The sequence below is a fragment of the Oenanthe melanoleuca genome, unplaced genomic scaffold, assembly GCF_029582105.1.
Source record: "Oenanthe melanoleuca isolate GR-GAL-2019-014 unplaced genomic scaffold, OMel1.0 S001, whole genome shotgun sequence".
Taxonomy (NCBI): domain Eukaryota; kingdom Metazoa; phylum Chordata; class Aves; order Passeriformes; family Muscicapidae; genus Oenanthe; species Oenanthe melanoleuca.
In genome coordinates this window covers 5883015-5900090 of record NW_026612650.1, presented here as the reverse complement: position 1 = coordinate 5900090, position 17076 = coordinate 5883015, and the positions used below count along the sequence as shown (strand labels likewise).

Genomic DNA, 17076 nt, shown 5'->3' with positions numbered 1-17076 from the left:
TGGAAGCCCAGCTCCCACCTACCCCTTTTGTCTAGAGTTGCAAAGGTCCTGGGTGTAAACCAGCCAGCTCCATTGGCATGATAATGGGAAAAATTCTTTAAATTGACACAGTAATAGGAAAAACACTCACCCCCAACAATCCCCAACCGGTTTGGTGGTCCAAGGTGTAGTGGTTTTGTTTCGCTAATTTGAAATTTTCTTGTTTTGAGATAGGATTCTGAGGAAGGCAAAACAGTCTGAACTTTAAATGGTACAAAGAGAAACTTTATTACTGGAAACTATAAGGAAAGAAAAAAACCTCAGAATGAAACTTTAGACTCCTCTTTCTCCCCCTACACACTTCCTTTCTTTCACACTGAAAATGTTTAGAAAACAACTCAGTCAGTTTACCATCTCTAAAATAGTCTTTTACCAATTCACTGGGAGAGGAGACTTCCCTCTTCAGTCTGTAGATATTTCTCCACAATAAACAGTTTTCTCGTGGCCTTCATGTTACAGTGATTAGGTGTCTGGGATAATGGAATTTTGATCACTATGTAAAAATCCTTTCTTTAACTTACAGTTTTCCTAGAACTATTATTGAGGACCATATCAACTATAGGGCACACTTAAAGGGTTGTAATGGTTTAAAAAAAAGCTTGCTTTATTTTTGAAAAAATAGGTTTTCCTTCTTTTTCTTCTTCCTCTAGGAGCAGCACATGTCTTCATAGTATTCAAACTTAAGGGATCACAGCTATTTCAACATCTACTTAATCTAACACTAATGTCTTTGTTCATATTTACAGTTAAAACAGTTACATTTACTCTGTAATATTTTTACGTGTTATAGGGAAACAAGAGTCTCTTCTTCATAGCTTAAAAAGGAGAAATTTCAGTCCACAACTCTCTTCCTTCCCTCATCTGGGACCTGACTCTTCCCTTTGTCTGACCTCAGTGTTTTTATGCTGTTTGTGTGCAAATCTTCATCTTGGTCCTTTTCTTTCACTCAGGAGAGAGAACAAAGTGTCTGCAAGTCTCATTCTGAGCAATGGAAGAGTTACTACCTTGCCTGGACAGCGGCTGGAGCAGTTTTGGTGGAGCATTTCAGATCGCGCTGAGGCTGGGCTAGGATCATAAGGGTCCAGCCAAAACAACAGTGGTGGTTGTTCTGGCTCCATTGTTGTTTTCTGGGAGTTGCTACATTCAGTTCCAGCTGTGGGCTGATGGGTTTCCCTCCCCCTGCCCAGCAGGCAAAGGGTGGCCCCTTGCTGGAACGGGCCCGGCTGTCTCTGCCCCAGGCCGCGCTGCCCAGGACGCCCCGGCCGCCCGGAGCCGCTCTCCCGAGGGTGGAGGCCCCACGGACCGGCGGCAGGGCAGGGTTTGAATGTCAGCTCCATGTTCTGCTGAGCTGCTGAGCTACGGGCTCCCTGGCTGTGCCAGGCTGGGGAATCTAAGATCTTAGCAGCCGTGTGGGCCTCCCCTCCCCATTTCTATCAGTACCCCGGCCAAAAACGGGGCCCAGAGTCAGAGCCCGGCCGTGACCTGGGCCCGGCCAGGCCTGCGGGCTGCACAGAGGGGCCCAGGTCGGTGTTACCTGTACTGAGGCAAGAACAGAAAGAGAACTTTCCTGGGGTTTTTCATCTTTACATGTGTGTTTCACAAAGACGAATAAACTTTCTCACTGGTGCACCAGTGTGTCAGTATTAAAAATCAGACACCGATTGGTCCTTGTCCGATCCAAAAGCAGCTGCCCAGGTCCTGGCAGAGAAAAATTTTAGGGAATCTTTACAAACTACCACACCAGCCTAGATGTAACCTTGTCCCTGGCTGAGCGATGATTGGATGGATTTGAGCACATATAAAGGATCGCAGCCAATTCATTGAACCCCAAGTGCAGATGCATCATTGGCCAGGGAAATGGGTGTGTTAAGACCCCAAACAATCACATGTGTATATCTGGAACATTCAAAGCCTCAATTTAAGAAGGGTCCCGAACAATACAGAAAGCTTTTGTTATATGGATTGCTGTGTCATCTCTGTCTCCAACCACAACTCCAATTAAGGTAATAGGTGTGGTCAGTGGGTGTGGTCATTTGGGGTGGTCTGTGGGTTTGGTAAGTTTGGGTGGTCAGTGGTTTGTGGTAAGTAGTTATGGTCAGTGGTAGTGTGGTCAGTTGTGTTGTTACTGGGTGTGGTCAGAGGGGTGTGGGCATTGGTATCACTCAATGGGTGTGGACAGTGCTGTGTGGTCTGTGGGAGTGGTAAGTGATTGTGGTCAGCGGATGTGGGCAGTGGGATGCGATCAGTAGCTGTGGTCAGTGGAGGTGGCCAGTTGGGAGGTCAGTGGGGAGGTGGTAAGTGGGTGTGGTCATTTGGGTGGTCAATTGGTGTGGTCATGGGGGGAGTCAGTGGCTGGGGTCATTGGGTGCAGTCAATGGTGGCGGTCAGCATGGTGTGGTCAGAGGCCATTAGGGTAATGAGTGGTTGTAGTTAGTGGTGGAGTGGTCAGTGGGTGTGGTCATTGTGTTTGTTAAGATGGTACCGTGAGTGAGTGGGGGCATTGGAGCGTGGGCATGGGTGTGTGGGCAGTGGGTGAGGTCAGTGGGGGGAATGGTCAGTTCAGCGGTCAGTGGGTGTGGCCATATGGGGTGGTCAGTGGCATGGTCAGTGGGTGTGTCAGTGGGTGTGGTCAGTAGGATGTGGTTGGTAGGTGTGGTCAGTAGGTGTGATCAGTAGGAGGTGATCAGTGGGGGCGGTCAGCAGCAGTGTGGTCAGTTGGGTGGTCAGAGGTTGATGTGAATGGAGTGTGGGCACTTGTGTCTTCACAGTGGGTGTGGTCAGTGGGTGCAGTCAGTGGGTGTGGTCAGTGAATGTGGTCACTAGCTGTGCTGAGTGGGTGGGGTCAGTGTGGCTGGTCGGTGTTTGTGGTCAGTTGCTGTGGTCAGAGGGGGAATGGCCAGTTGATGCGGGTACTGGGGGTGGTCAGTGTGTTTGGTCAGTCGGTGTGGTCAATGGGTGCAGTTAGTGGGGAGTGGTCATTGGGGGGTCAGTGAATGTGGTCAGTGGCTGTGGTCAGGGAGGGGGTGGTAATTTGGTGGGGTTCAGGGGTGTTGTCAGTGGCGTGTGGTCAGTCAGGTAATGGTCACTGTGTGTGGTCAGTGGCTGTGGTCAGTTGGGTGGTCAGGGGTTTGGTCAGTGGGTGTGAGCAGCATGTGTGGACGATGGGTGTGGTCACTGAGATGGTCAATGGGGTGTGGTCAGTGGGTGCAGTCATTGGGAGTGGTCAATGGGTGTACAGTCAGTTTGGGGGTCATTGGGGTGTGGTCAGTGGGTGCAGTCAGCAGGTCTGGTGGGTGTGGTCAGTGGGTGTGGTCAGTGGGTGTGAGCAGTGCAGAGTGCTCATAGGGTGTGGTCAGTGGGAGTGGTGAGTGGGAAAATTCAGTGGGGTGTGGTCAATTGGGGTACAGGCATTGGTATCTTGGCAATGGGTGTGTTCAGTGGTTATGGTCAGTGGTTCTGGTCAGTGGTTCTGGTAAGTGGGGGGAGTCAGTGAGTGTGGCCATTTGGGGTGATCATTGGGAAGGTGCTTGGCCAAGGCAAAAGGAGGCTCCCTGTGTGCCCTGCTCCCCTCTCCCTGAGCTCCTGAGAGCTCTGCAGCCCCTGCTGCCATCCCATCTGCCCAGTCCAGCACAACAACCCCGGCCTTGGGGCCCTGCAGAGCTGCTCCTGCTCCAGGCCCAGGGCCCATGCCAGAGCTGGGGCAGCCACAAAGCTGTGCCCATTTCTGTTCATTCCTGCTCTGATGAGGATGGATCCTCAGGGACTTGGAGATTGCTGATGAATTTTACTGTTCCAGAGGCCTCTTCTTTCTTGAGCTCTTCAGTTCAGGAATTCAGTGGCAAAGACTCATAAACTTTTCTTCAAAACATCCAAACAAGAAACACCTCTGAGAATAATTTAAGTTTTCAATTCTTCTGTGGTTAATAAGATAGATTTCAGAAGTGTATTCCAAGTGAATATACTTTATTGGAAACAAAGCAGAGAGAACATTTTTATTGTTGTCTTTTCCTGTTTATAGAAATATATAAGCAAATAATATTGACCACCAGCAACTTCTAATGCAGTATGAATGGATATGAAAATCAAGACCCTTCATAGCTGGAAATCAATAACACTTTTCCCCCATCCCCTTCCCTCTATTTCCCTCATCCAAGTCCTGGGACTCCTATGGATCAGGAATGGTGTGGCCAGCAGGACCAGGGCAGTGATTCTTCCCCTGTGCTCAGCACTGGTGAGGCCGCACTTTGAGTGCTGCGCCCAGTTCTGGGCCCCCAATTTAGGAAGGACATGGAGGGATAGGAACGTGTCCAGAGAAGGGCAACAAGGCTGGTGAGGTGTCTGGAACACAAGTCCTGTGAGGAGCAGCTGAGGGAGCTGAGGATGTTTATCCTGGAGAAGAGGAGGCTCAGGAGAGACCTCATCACTCTCTACAACTCCCTGACAGGAGGGTGCAGCCAGGAGAGGGTTGGACTTTTTTCTCAGGGAACAGTAACACAGCTTTAAGCTGCACCAGGGGATTTTTTGGCTGGACATTGGGAAATATTCTTCACAAAAATGGTGATTTGGCATTGGAATAGGCTACCCAGGGAGGTGGGTGAGTCAGCATCACTGCAAGTGTTTCAGGTAGGACTGGATGTGGCACTGAGTGCCATGGTCGGGGTGACAAGGTGGTGTTGATGGGTCACAGGTTGGACTTGATGCTCTCAAAGATCTTTTCCAGCCTGGGTGATTCTGTGATGATTGTGACACTGCAGGCCCTGGGGAAGCAAGGGGACATTGTGACACTGCAGGGCCTCGTGGAACTGAGAGGACCATGGTGACACTGTGTATGACATGGCACCACAGAGCCAAGGGGCCACTGTGACACTGTGGGGCTGCACGGAAGCAAGGAGTCCATGGTGACACTCTGGGTCCTTGTGGAGCCACAGAGGCCACTGTGACACTGCAGGGCCTGGTGGAACCAAGGGGCCATTGTGCCACTGCAGAACCTAGGAGAGCCTTGTGAGAGCCTGGGCCCAATGGAATCAAGGGGCCATTGTTCCACTGCAAGGACTCTTGGAACTAAGGGAACAATTGTGACACTGTGGTGCCCCTGGAACCAAGGGTCCCTCGTGACACTGCAGGATCTTGTGTAACCAGGGCTCCATTGTGACACTGCAGCACCAAAGAATTCATGGTGGCACTCGGAGGCCTCATGGAGCCAAGAGGCCACAGTGACACTGCAGGGCCTTGTGGGACCATGCAGAGCATTGTGATAGAGCAGGACCTCGTGTGATGATGGGGCCACTGTGACACTGGAGGGAAAATGGAACCAAGGGGCCAATGGGGCCAGTGTTGCTCCTCAGGGACTCATGGAATGAAGGAAACATGTTTGAAACCGTGGTGGCCCTTGGGACCAAGAGATCATTGTGACACTGTGGAACCAAGAAGAGCATTGCTGCACTGTGGGACCTCATGGAACCAGGGATGCACTGTAGCACTGCAGTGCCCAAGGATACAAGGGACTTTGTGACACCATGGGGTCCCAAGGAACCAGAGGGACATTGTGACACCTCATGGATTTGTGAGGCCTCATGGAATCATGGAGACCATTATGAAACTCCAGGGCCATATAGGAGTCTGATGACACCAAGCTGGGTGTGAGTGTGGATCAGCTGGAGGGACCTGGACAGGCTGGATCCCGGGCCCAAGTCCAACAAGGTAAGGTTTAACAAGACCAAGTTCCAGGTCATGAACTTTGGCCACAACAACCCCTGCAGTGCTCCAGGCTGGGGAGAGAGTGGCTGGACAGTGGCCAGGCAGAAAGTGACCTGGGGACACTGATGGACAGCAGGCTGGACATGAGCCAGCAGTGTGTCCAGGTGGTCAAGAAGACCAGTGGCACCTGGTCTGGATCAGGAATGGTGTGGCCAGCAGGACCAGGGCAGTGATTCTTCCCCTGTGTTCAGCACGGCTGAGGCTGGACCTTGAGTCCTCATTCTGTTCTGGGCCTCCACAATTTAAGAAAGACATGGAGGGGCTGGAGTGTGTCCAGAGAAGGTTAAGAAAGCTGGTGAGGAGTCTGGAACACGAATCTTGTGAGGAGTGGCAGAGGTGGGGGTATTTATCCTTGAGGAGGCTCAGGAGAGACAAGATGGTGTCAGGGCAAAGGTTGAACTTGATGATCACCAAGGTCTTTTCCAGCCTGGCTGATTCTGTGATTCTCTGAAACCACCCTTGGAGCAGTTGCAGGATGAGCCCTGGGCCTCCTCTTCAGATGGTCCAGCAGCCCAGGTCCCTCAGCTTCTCTTCACAGGCCCCAAAGCCCATCCTGTCAGTCCTGCAGAGCCTCTCCAGCCCCTCCTCACTGCCCACAACAGGGAGCCCCACACCCAGACACACCAGCCCAGATGTGCCCCCCTGGCCTGTGGTGCCTCTGGCAAGGGAGCAGCACGAGGCACTGCAGGAGCCTGCAGAGAATTCCTGAAGCACTTGTAGGATGATCCTGCTCCCCAAGGGACATTCCCATGGTGCCAGTTCAGGAAATGAAATGGAGAGCGTGGCCGAAGAAGAAAGGGGCAACGAGGATGGGTTGTTTGAGGGGGGAGGGAACAGGGACAGGCAATAGGAAGAAATTTTTACCAGGAACAGGAAAGAAAGCAAAGGTAAAGCAGAGAAAATGCTCAGGACCTTTCGCAGTGGCTGCAGGGCAGCCCTGGCTCTGAGCAAAAACATCTGCAGTGGGACAGCAAACTCACAGCTCATGGGAACAAATTTCTGGCTGACTGCAGAGGCCACGACAAACCTGAGTGGTTTCCTTCCCATCCCCAGCCCTTGCTGGCCCCAGGGGCTGATGGCATTTGTGCTCACTCAGCTCCATCTCCCCAGAGCAGCACCATGGGGGTGCTGACGCCTGCTCTGTGCAGTGCAAACAGGGGCTCCTGAGCCAGTGCTGCCGTGTCTGTGCCTGCAAGGATGCGGCACCTGTGTGAGCTGGGGGAGAGGCCAGGGCTGCAGAGGGGGGGATGTTGTTGGCAGGTGCATGAGGACGCTCTGGGATGCTGCCCTGGGCTGTCCAGTGCAGTGGGGATGGATCAGCCCCTGCTCTGCTGCTCCTTGCCAGGGTCTCCCCCTTGCAGGGCCCTTGCAGAGCACCAGCCATGCTGTTTGCCACCAGCCTGGGGCTGCTCACGGGGGTTTTCTCTGCTCAGCACTGGCCTGGCCAAGTGTTGTGGAGAGAGCCTGGCCAAGGAGCCTGGAGCCCCCAGGCCCTGGCCTGAGGCGTCAGCGCTGCCCCAGCAGTGCCCATGGCCTGTCCCTGCTGCAGCCCCAGCACTGCCACCCCCAGGGCTGTGCCCGGCCCCGAGAGCACTCAGGCCCTGCAGCAACACGAGGGGCAGGAGGGCAGCGGGGCAGTGGCACGGGAGCAGCACTGGCAACACCAAGTGCTGCTGCTGCTGCTGGGCACAGCTGCTGTGCCAGCACTGATCTGCCCCAGCTCTGCACACAGACATTGCTGCTGCAGCTCCAGAGAAGGGAACAGAAGGGGCATAAAAGGAGGAAACTTTGCTGGGAGAGAGACCCTTCCGTTTGTTTGAAGCCACCAAGGGCACAGCCCGTCTTTGACACAGTCTGTGGCTACCGGAAGAATGGGGAGAAGCAAAAAGAGAAAGGGTGCAAAGAATGTAATTTCTTTGTGGAATATATTGAAATAGTAAAGCAAAACAAATTAAAGAGCAATTCAACCACCAAACCAAACAAATATTATCAAAGATGATTTTTATTGCAAGTGACATGCAGAAAATAGAAAGCAGTTTATTGTTTCTTGAACAATGCCATCATCAGTCTCCACACTGCAGCCTTGAGCTCCTGGTTCCTCAGGCTGTAGATGAGGGGGTTTAGGGCTGGAGGCACCACTGAGTACAGAACAGACAGAGCCATATCCAGGGATGGGGAGGAGATGGAGGAGGGCTTCAGGTAGGAAAATATACCAGTGCTGAGAAACAGGGAGACCACAGCCAGGTGAGGGAGGCAGGTGGAAAAGGCTTTGTGCCGTCCCTGCTCAGAGGGGATCCTCAGCACAGCCCTGAAGATCTGCACATAGGAGAAAATAATGAACACAAAACAGCCAAATGCTAAACAAGAACCAACAGCGATGAGCCAAAGTTCCCTGAGGTTTGAGTGTGAGCAGGAGAGTTTGAGGATGTGTGGTATTTCACAGAAGAACTGGCCCAGGACATTGCCCTGGCACAGGAGCAGGGAAAATGTATTGGCTGTGTGCAGCAGAGAATAGAGAAAGGCACTGGCCCAGGCAGCTGCTGCCATGTGGGCACAAGCTCTGCTGCCCAGGAGGGTCCCGTAGTGCAGGGGTTTGCAGATGGACACGTAGCGGTCGTAGCACATGATGGTCAGGAGGGAAAGCTCTGCTGAGATGAAGAACAGAAAGAAAAACAGCTGTGCAGCACATCCTGAGTAGGAGATGTTCCTGGTGTCCCAGAGGGAATTGTGCATGGCTTTGGGCACAGTGGTGCAGATGGAGCCCAGGTCAGTGAGGGCCAGGTTGAGCAGGAAGAAGAACATGGGGGTGTGCAGGTGGTGGCCGCAGGCTACGGCGCTGATGATGAGGCCGTTGCCCAGGAGGGCAGCCAGGGAGATGCCCAGGAAGAGGCAGAAGTGCAGGAGCTGCAGCTGCCGCGTGTCTGCCAGTGCCAGCAGGAGGAAGTGGCTGATGGAGCTGCTGTTGGACATTTCTTCAAAATAGCAATTGTGGACTCTCGAAAGAAGACATTGACAAGTTTGGACCAACTTCTTTGCTTTAATCCTATGCTTTTTTCTTAGGACTTTCCTAGAAATAATGCTCTTCCTGTGGCGAAATTTTTCAAATCTTTGTTAAGTTTGGGTATCTGCTCCTGCTGATTTACTGCCTCATCTTCAGCACTGCCCTAAGCTTGAACACTGTGGAGCCCAGAGGGAAAATAGGGCCTCCTGTGCCCCATTGCAGTCAGATCTGCGGGTCCCACAAAGGTGCCCAATATTCACTTCACCTCCCTCTAATCCAGGGTGAACACACTTAAAAAATGCTTGGAGAAAAAAAAAAAGTAGCTTTTTTGAAGGCTGAAATTATGAAATTATTTTCCCTATCCTCTTTTTTTCTCGGTGAAGATAGGCAGAGAGAGGGTTTCCAAGGCTTTTCTGGCTCTTGCTGCCTGGAGTTGTGCCTAATGGGAACTGTTTCTCTGTATCCAAGCCTTATCCCTGCAGTGCTCCCAGAGCCCAGCCCAGCCTTGGGGGCTCATACCTTGGGCCCTGCACACCCCTCCGAGATCAAGGCACTGCCCACGGTGCTGCTGCTGCTGTCTGTAGGCAGAGGGAGATCTGAGGCAGATCTGCTGATGCCCAGGGGACAGTGCAGGAGTCTCAGTGACACACACACCTGACAGCCCCTTTCCCTTCCCTTGAGGAGAAAGCTGAGAGCAGCCCTGGCCATGCAGCACCATCTCCACAGCAGGAGGAATCTGCCCTGATGGGGGTGGCTCCTTCCACCTCCAACTTCTCCCCACAGTGCATGGGGAGCTGCCAGGCAGGCTGAGAGCTGCCCCTGGCAGGTGGCACATGCCCTGGGCTGGCCAAGAACCCTGAGGGCTGCAGGAGCTGCTCTGCAGGACAGCCCTGGGCAGCCCTGGCTGCAGCCCCAGCTTCAGTCCCTGCAGCCGTCCCTGGCAGCAGGAGCCATCCTGCCCTGTCCCTCTGACGCAGGGCAGCCCTGCTCTGCAGCACATCCTCCTCCTCCTCCTCCTCTGACACAGAGAAACTGGGAGAGTCCTCCTGACACATCCCCCAGGCTGTGGGCTGTGCTGGCTCCAGGAGATCCCTCCAGGAGCACAGGGGACATTGCCCTGCACCCACAGACTCACCATGTCCAGGGCTGTGAAGATGTTTCCCCAGGTGAAATCTCAGCTCAATGTCTTCCCAGTCCTGATTGCCTTTAGCCTGTCTGTGCCTGGCTCCTGTCCCTTCAGTGCCTGCAGGCAGTGCCCTCAGCCCTGCTGGGCTGGGAGAGGAGCTGCTCCTCTGCAGAAATGTCTTTTTGAAGCTTTTCCTGGTTGCCATTATCTCCCTCTGTGCCAGGAGACACAACACAACGACTTTAATGACCTGCTCAGGAGTTTGTTCTTTTTTAAATCACATTCAATCCCTGAGAGAGTGTTTTTCAAAAAAACTTTTAAAGAACTCAAAATCAAATTAATACGCCAAAGTTTCTTGAAGTCTTAATGGGTCCCACTGAGGGAAAGGACTCAGAAAGTGCCCCAAGGTTCCAGTTAGAGCCAAACACTGGAGGCACTGATGACAGATGATAACAAACAAGGGAAAGGTGTCTCTGGTGCTCAGCAAACCTGGATGTGTTTCAGGAATGCAAAGGGCCAAGGCTGAGCCCCAGCCCCTGGCAAGGCAGATCCTGTCCCTCCCTCATTACTCAGGGCTCTTCCCAGGCCACTGGGCTCAGGGGATGTGCAATGCCAAGGGCAGGACCATGGGGCGGCCCCTGCCAGGCTGCTGAGCAGGGACAAGGAGGCAATGAGGCCCCAGCACAGCAAGGCTCATTTGTCCCCTGCTGGCCTCAGGCCCAGGGCCAGCAGCCATGGCCCAAGTGCTGCAGCAGTTGGCTCTGGCAGGGCCTTTCAGCTGCTGCCCATCCCTGTGCCCTCTGCAGCCCAGGCTGTCCTACGGTGTCCATGCCCTGCGCCTCTGTCCCTGCAGGCTGTCGTCATCCCCCGGCTGCCCCACCTTGCTGGCCCTTCCTTTGCTGACAGCTCTGCGTCCTGCCTGCCTCTGCCTGGCCACACAAAGCTTTGGGCTGACCCAGACTCCTTCTGGGGGACGTGTTGCACCACAGCTTTACCCTAGGACAGAAATTCCTTTCTCTTGTGTCCAGTTTGGATCACTCCAGCTGCCCTTGGCATTAATTCTTTCTATCACCCACTGTTTTCCACTGTGTCGGAAGGAGCCACCATCCCTGAAGCTACCCTTCCATCTCTCTCAGGGCTCTCCTCTGCTGTCCTCATTCTCCACTCCCCTGAGCACAAAGCTCCTTTGTCCCTATACAGTGGTCATGTGCTTCTTGCCTTGGGCACCTGGACAAGGAGGACAGTCCTTTTCTAAAGGAAGGAAACCACAGAACCCCAGGGCTTTGAAGGCAGATCAGAGGAAGTCACCAGAGACAAAGGCAAGCCAGTCCTGTCTGTCCTAGCAGCATTTTTCTGAAAGCAACCCTTGGGTATTTCTGAAGTTCTGGATTTTGAATTCCATTTCTGTCATGGGTGCCTGGACCAGAATGACAATTGTTCTCCACAGGAAGCCCCAGTGTTTCAAAGGCTGAATACAGGCAGCCCTAAGGAGGCCAAGGCCAGACAGACCTGCTTTTCTTGCAGCATTTGTCTGGGAGCAATCCTTGGATAGATGGAATTCGGGAGGCCAAATCCCAGTTTGTCCATGGCCATCTGCACAAGAAGGACAGTTCTTTTCCATAGGAAGAAAAGTATAGAGCCCCAGTGTTTCAAAGGCAGATGAGAGCTGGCCCTCAGGAAGCCATGGGAACCTAGACATTCCTGGCAGCTTTTTGTCTGGGAGCTATTGTTTGGATATAAGGAATTTTAGAGGAAGATTCTCATTTGGCCATGTATGTCTGGACATGAATTTTTTTTTTTTTCCATGGGAAGAAAAGCATGGCTGCCCAGTGTTTTAAAGGCACATGCAAGGTGGTCTCCATGAGGCCAAGGCCAGAGCTCTCTGTCCTGGCAGGTTTCAGATGAGAACAATCCAACAACATAACCAAATTTGGAGGCATCCCAGTTTTGGCCACTGGGCACATGGAGGAAAGAAATAAAGTTCTTTCCCACAGGAAGGAAAGCACAGAACTCCAAGTTTTCAGGGGCAGATGAGAAGCAATCCTCAACATGCCAAGGTCAGCTGGACCAGTTCTGGCCCCAGGAGGCCAAGTCAACCAGGTCTGTTCCATATTCTTGGGACTTTGGAGTGCTGCAGCTTTACAATTACCCCTTGGTTCCATGAGGCCCCACAGTATCACAACAGATCTTTGTTTCCATGACACCCAGCAATATCACAATATTCTCCTTGGCTCTGCAGTGGCACAATGGCCCCTTGCTTCCCTGAGGCCTTGCAGTGTCAAAATGGTTTCATGGGACTGCACAATGACACAATGGCCCCTTGGTTCCATGAGGACTCAAAGTGTCACAATGGTCTCCATGGTTCCATAAGGTCCTGTGGTGTCACCATGACCCCTTGGTTCTATTGGGCTCCTCAGAATCACCATGGCCCCTTGGTTCCACAAGACCTGCCTGTGTCACACTGGCCCTTTGCTTCCATGGGGAACCATAGTGTCACAATGGCCCCTTGTGTCCATCAGACCTTGCAGTGTCGCAGTGGTTGCTCTGGCTCTATGAGGCCCTGTGGTGTCTCAATGGTCCCTTGGTTTCATGCAGACTCAGAGTGCCAGAATGGTCTCCTCGCTTCCATGAGGCCCTGCCAAGCCTCTTGATTCAACGAGGCCTCAGAGTTGCAGAATGGTCTCCAGGATTCCATGAGATCCTGCAGTGGCACAATGGTCTCATTGGTTCCACGAGGCCCTGCAGTTCCACAATGGCCCTTTGGTGTCACAAGAACTTGAAGTTCATAATGGTATCAGCAGGTTCCCCTGCCTGTTCACAATGGCCTCCTTGGTTCCACCATGTTCCATAGTGTCACAATGGTATCCTTGGTTCCATGGTGACACAGTGTCACAATGGCCCCTTGGTTCCATGAGGCCCTGTGATGTCCCAATGGTCTCATTGGTTCCCTGACTTCTACAATGGCCCTTTGGTGTCACAGTGTGTAACAATGATATCCTTGGTTCCACAGAGTCAGAATGTCCCTGTGGTCTCACAGAGCCCCACAGTGTCACTACAATCCCTTTGATTACATGAGGCCGTGTCGTGCTACAATGACCCCTTGGTCATACAAGGCCCTGCAGTGTCACAATGGCCCCTTGACTCCAGTGGGTCCCAAAGTGCCATAATGGTCTCCATGGCTCCCTGAGGGCCCACAATATAACAATGGGCTTTTGGTTCCATGACCCTTTGAACTGCCAACATCAGTTTTCTTGGTTCTCCAGTGTCACAATGGACCCTTGGTTCCATGAGGTGCCTGGCCCCCCACAGCCCCTCACAGCATCCCACAGCCCTTCATGGACCCTCATGGCCCTTCACAGCCATCCATGGCTGCTCATTGCTCTTCACAGCCCTTGAGGACCCCTCACAGCCTCCTACAGCACCTCATGGCCCCTCACAGACCCTCATGGCTCCTTCCAAGAGAGAAGGGGTCAGGCCCAGCTTGTTCCCCTTTTATTTTGTTCCCTTCACAACGACGAGTAAAGAAAGGCTGAAATGGAGCCTTTCCCAGCGTTTCCATCGGGGTTAACTGTAGGCTGGAGCTCTGTGCTGGTGCTGCCCAAGTGTGAACATCCCTGCAGCCCCAAGGCCTTTGCTGTCCCTGTGTCCATTCCCTGTCCCCAGTCCCACCCAAGGCCTTTGCTGTCCCTTGTGTCCATTCCCTGTCCCCAGTCCCACCCAAGGCCTTTGCTGTCCCCATGTCCATTCCCTGTCCCCAGTCCCACCCAATGCCTTTGCTGTCCCTGTGTCCATTCCCTGTCCCCAGTCCTGCCCAAGGCCTTTGCTGTCCCCGTGTCCATTCCCTGTCCCCAGTCCTGCCCAAGGCCTTTGCTGTCCCCGTGTCCATTCCCTGTCCCCAGTCCCACCCAAGGCCTTTGCTGTCCCCGTGTCCATTCCCTGTCCCCAGTCCTGCCCAAGGCCTTTGCTGTCCCCGTGTCCATTCCCTGTCTCCACTCCTGCCCAAGGCCTTTACTGTCCCCGTGTCCATTCCCTGTCCCCAGTCCTGCCCGGCTCTGGCAGCAGCAGGAGCCGCAGCTCAGTGGGTGCCGGCCCGGCCCAGCCGGGGCTCCCGGGCAGGAGCAGCAGCAGCACCGGCCCCTTCCCACCTGCTCCTGCCTCGCTCCCAAGGGCTTTTTCCAGGTGAATTCTGGAGCAGAGCAACAACCACCCACACACAGCCCTGATTCCTCAGGGCCTCCAGTGCTGCCTTGACCCAGCCTTCAGAGAGAGAAAGGGTCGGGTTCCAGCGCTGCTTTCAGCCCTGTTTTACTCACCCTGAGGTGGCAGCAGGAGGCTTTAGTTGCTTTTGCCTCGGGAATTGTAAATCATGGCTGCTCTTTTCCCTCTTCTGCTTGCCACTTGAATTTAATCCATAAAACTAAAATTGCCTTTTTCAGTCAGTTTTACCCAGAATGCTTTTGTGACAGGAAACTTGGGCTGTTTGTCACAGGCATCATGATTTGAAGATTTGAAATGTTCACAAGTCCCTGAGCACAAAGTCGAGGAGAATTAAGGACATGCAGTCCCCATTGGCAGTGCTCAAACACAGCCCTGTTACTGGTGCTGCTGAAATAGAATCACCTGACAGAGGCCATCACAGAAATTGTCTCTGGAGCATCAAATGCAATGAAAAAATCCACAAGAAGAAAGAGAAACCAGAACTTCTCACCTTGCTTCATTGTTCCTTCTGAGCAGCAGCAGAAAATGGAGATGCCCAGAGGTATTTCCAGCTGCTGCTGATCCCAGTGGGAGCCCAGCCTGCTGCCCAGCCCCAGCAGGATCCTGAGCCCAGCCCGGGCAGCTCCCGCAGTGTCGGGAGCTCAGCGCACGCGGGGCCGGGCCCAGAGCCCCGGGCACGGCCGCCCATTGCGGGGCAGCGGCGCAGGCGGAATGTCCTGCGGCCCAAACCTCCTGCTCCTGCCACACAGCGCCCAGCCTTCTCCCCTGCTCCTCCTCTCCCAGCACGGCACAAATTCCAGCTCGGAGGAGGCTTCCCAGAGAGGGCCCAGGCTCCTGTTTCAGCCTGAGTGTCCTGCAGAGGAACAAGGCATCCTTCAGGCACTTCCACAAGCTCAGGGTTCTCATTTCATGGCATGTAAATAGCCTTGCTATACAGGAAAAAAGCAGAGGGAATGAATTGGAAATTATTAGGAAAAAATTACTCTTCTTACAGACAAAGTTCATTCCCTGCATTTCTCCTTTTCAGATTCATTCAGTCATCTACTGAGAGGTCCAGCTTTTTCTGGTGCTTCTCATGAACTGATGGTACTTCTGATTTACACCAGTGCAAGAGATATAGAATCAGCTAACAGAAACACAGAAACAAACTCTCTGTCAGCCCATTTTCACATTCTAGATCACTTTCAAGATGTCCACAGGGGTGTTGGAACGATTATCACACAACACTTCTGCCTGCAGGCTCTGGAAATTTTTCTCTGCATTCAGTCAGGGTTGCAATCCATAACAATTCCTCGTACCATCTCCTGTTTTCTTAGGTTAGAACAGTAACAATGAAAACCTTCCCCATGGCACAGTTCTTCAGCTCACAAGGAAAGGAAAGAACAAGCTGTCAAGTTCTCAAAACCTTTGTCCTGCTTTGCTGCAAGAGTCATTCTTCAGTTGGTAGCACATCTTGTGACAGAAGCTGCACCTCATCCTCCAGGAAAGGTTCGTGGAAAGAGCAAAAATGACTGTAGAGAAGATTCTGGGAAAACTGAAAACAGCTATAAAGAAGTTAAATGAAAATGGAAAGAAACAATCCAAGATATTTTACTCTATTTATATTTTATGCTCCCTTTTCCATCTTGAACTACTTCTCCATCCCATTAATTCCAAATGGATCTCACCTCTAAGATCTATGACTTGTCAAGTTTTAGACACTGTAAAATACCATGAGCTACCCCCTTGCCTTTCCCTTTTTTTCTTGGAAATGAATGCTGGAGACACAAGTGTTGTGCTTGGGTCAGGTACAAATTCTGCGTTCAGGGAATGTGCTCAGATAGTGTTTGAGCCCCAGCAGGAACAAAACAGAGCATCAACCAAGGGGATTCCTCTGCCACCGTGCAGGAGTCAAGACTCTGGATCTTGGCTCAACACAGCGAAGTTCCTGTGTTTGGACAGACCCAGGGGCTGGCAATGGGGAGAGCAGGGCTCGGCGTGGGGGTGAGCAGGGAACGGACACACAGACAAGCAGACAAATGGTCCCGGCGCTTCACTTGTAGCAGCAGCAGCAGCAGTGGCGGGAGGAGCAGCAACAGTGAAAGAAGCGAAAGAAGCGACTTTGTCGACTCCCTCTTGCTTCTCCTCTCCCTCTCTCGCTGTCCCGCACACTCTCTGTCTCCATTTCATGCTTTACCAGCCCTTCTTCTCCCAGTCTCTCTCCTCCCCTTCCCAGACTGAGCCATGCCCCCAGCCCGCCCCCGGCCCACCCACGGCCCCGAGGGGGCTGCCCTGTCCGTGCCCCCACCCATCCTGCCGAGGTCTCGCCTCTGCCCGGCTCTGGCCGTACTGGCGATGGAGCTGCTGGGTGGGCATCATCATCAGATGAGGATGAATTTTGTTAACAGCATCCCAGAAACAGCACCAACAAAGAGAACGGTTGCTGTCAAAATGCTCCAACATGGAGCAACACAAAGGATTTATCTGTGCCAAGGAAAGAGTAAAAATATAATAAAGAATTATATATATAATAAAAATTAAATATATATACTTTCACATATATATAATGACATTGTAAAATAATGCTCCGCATACTAATTGTTTTTAGCTTTGGCTGCTCAGGCATGTAACACTTTATACTCTACACAAAATGACTGCCAGGACACAAACATCACTGGTGAACTCTGTGAGATTGTATACAACGAATGAAAGATGAAAGGATAAAATTGGTTGGTTTTATAGGGTTTTATCCTGACACTAGGATGGGGAATGCTTTGTCTGTTCCTGTGAAAAATAAAGTGAGTAAGACTGCTGGGGTTTTTCATATACCAGGCTATCCACAACCTGCAGTACTGATTGAACAGATGAAGGGGTTGTTAAAAGAGCAGTTGAAAACTGAGGAAATGGGAATTTATTGCAATGAAAATCCCACCTCACAGATGTGCTCCATACCCTT

At 52.3% G+C, this 17076-nt stretch overlaps 4 protein-coding genes across 5 annotated transcripts in view; 1 reads left to right on the top strand and 3 right to left on the bottom strand.

Annotated features, from left to right (window-relative positions):
• Nucleotides 1-17076, top strand: part of LOC130266127 (uncharacterized) — a 1034314-nt gene that overhangs the window by 224091 nt on the left and 793147 nt on the right. The window lies entirely within an intron of this gene.
• The window catches only part of LOC130266132 (olfactory receptor 14A16-like), a 540143-nt gene that overhangs the window by 426931 nt on the left and 96136 nt on the right, over nt 1-17076 (bottom strand). The window lies entirely within an intron of this gene.
• Nucleotides 1-17076, bottom strand: part of LOC130266144 (olfactory receptor 14C36-like) — a 255402-nt gene that overhangs the window by 202472 nt on the left and 35854 nt on the right. The gene's annotated exons all lie outside the window — the stretch shown is intronic.
• On the bottom strand, nt 7815-10321 carry LOC130266148 (olfactory receptor 14I1-like). Its single transcript, XM_056515490.1, has 2 exons — nt 9933-10321; nt 7815-8791 (listed from the first exon to the last, which is right to left on the bottom strand). Exon 2 carries the CDS (start codon nt 8764-8766, stop codon nt 7834-7836), a length of 933 nt encoding a protein of 310 aa, XP_056371465.1. The 5' UTR covers nt 8767-8791; nt 9933-10321; the 3' UTR covers nt 7815-7833.

Coding starts and splice junctions, on each gene's coding strand:
- LOC130266148 (XM_056515490.1), bottom strand. CDS start 8,766: ATGTCCAACAGCAGCTCCATCAGCCACTTCCTCCTGCTGGCACTGGCA.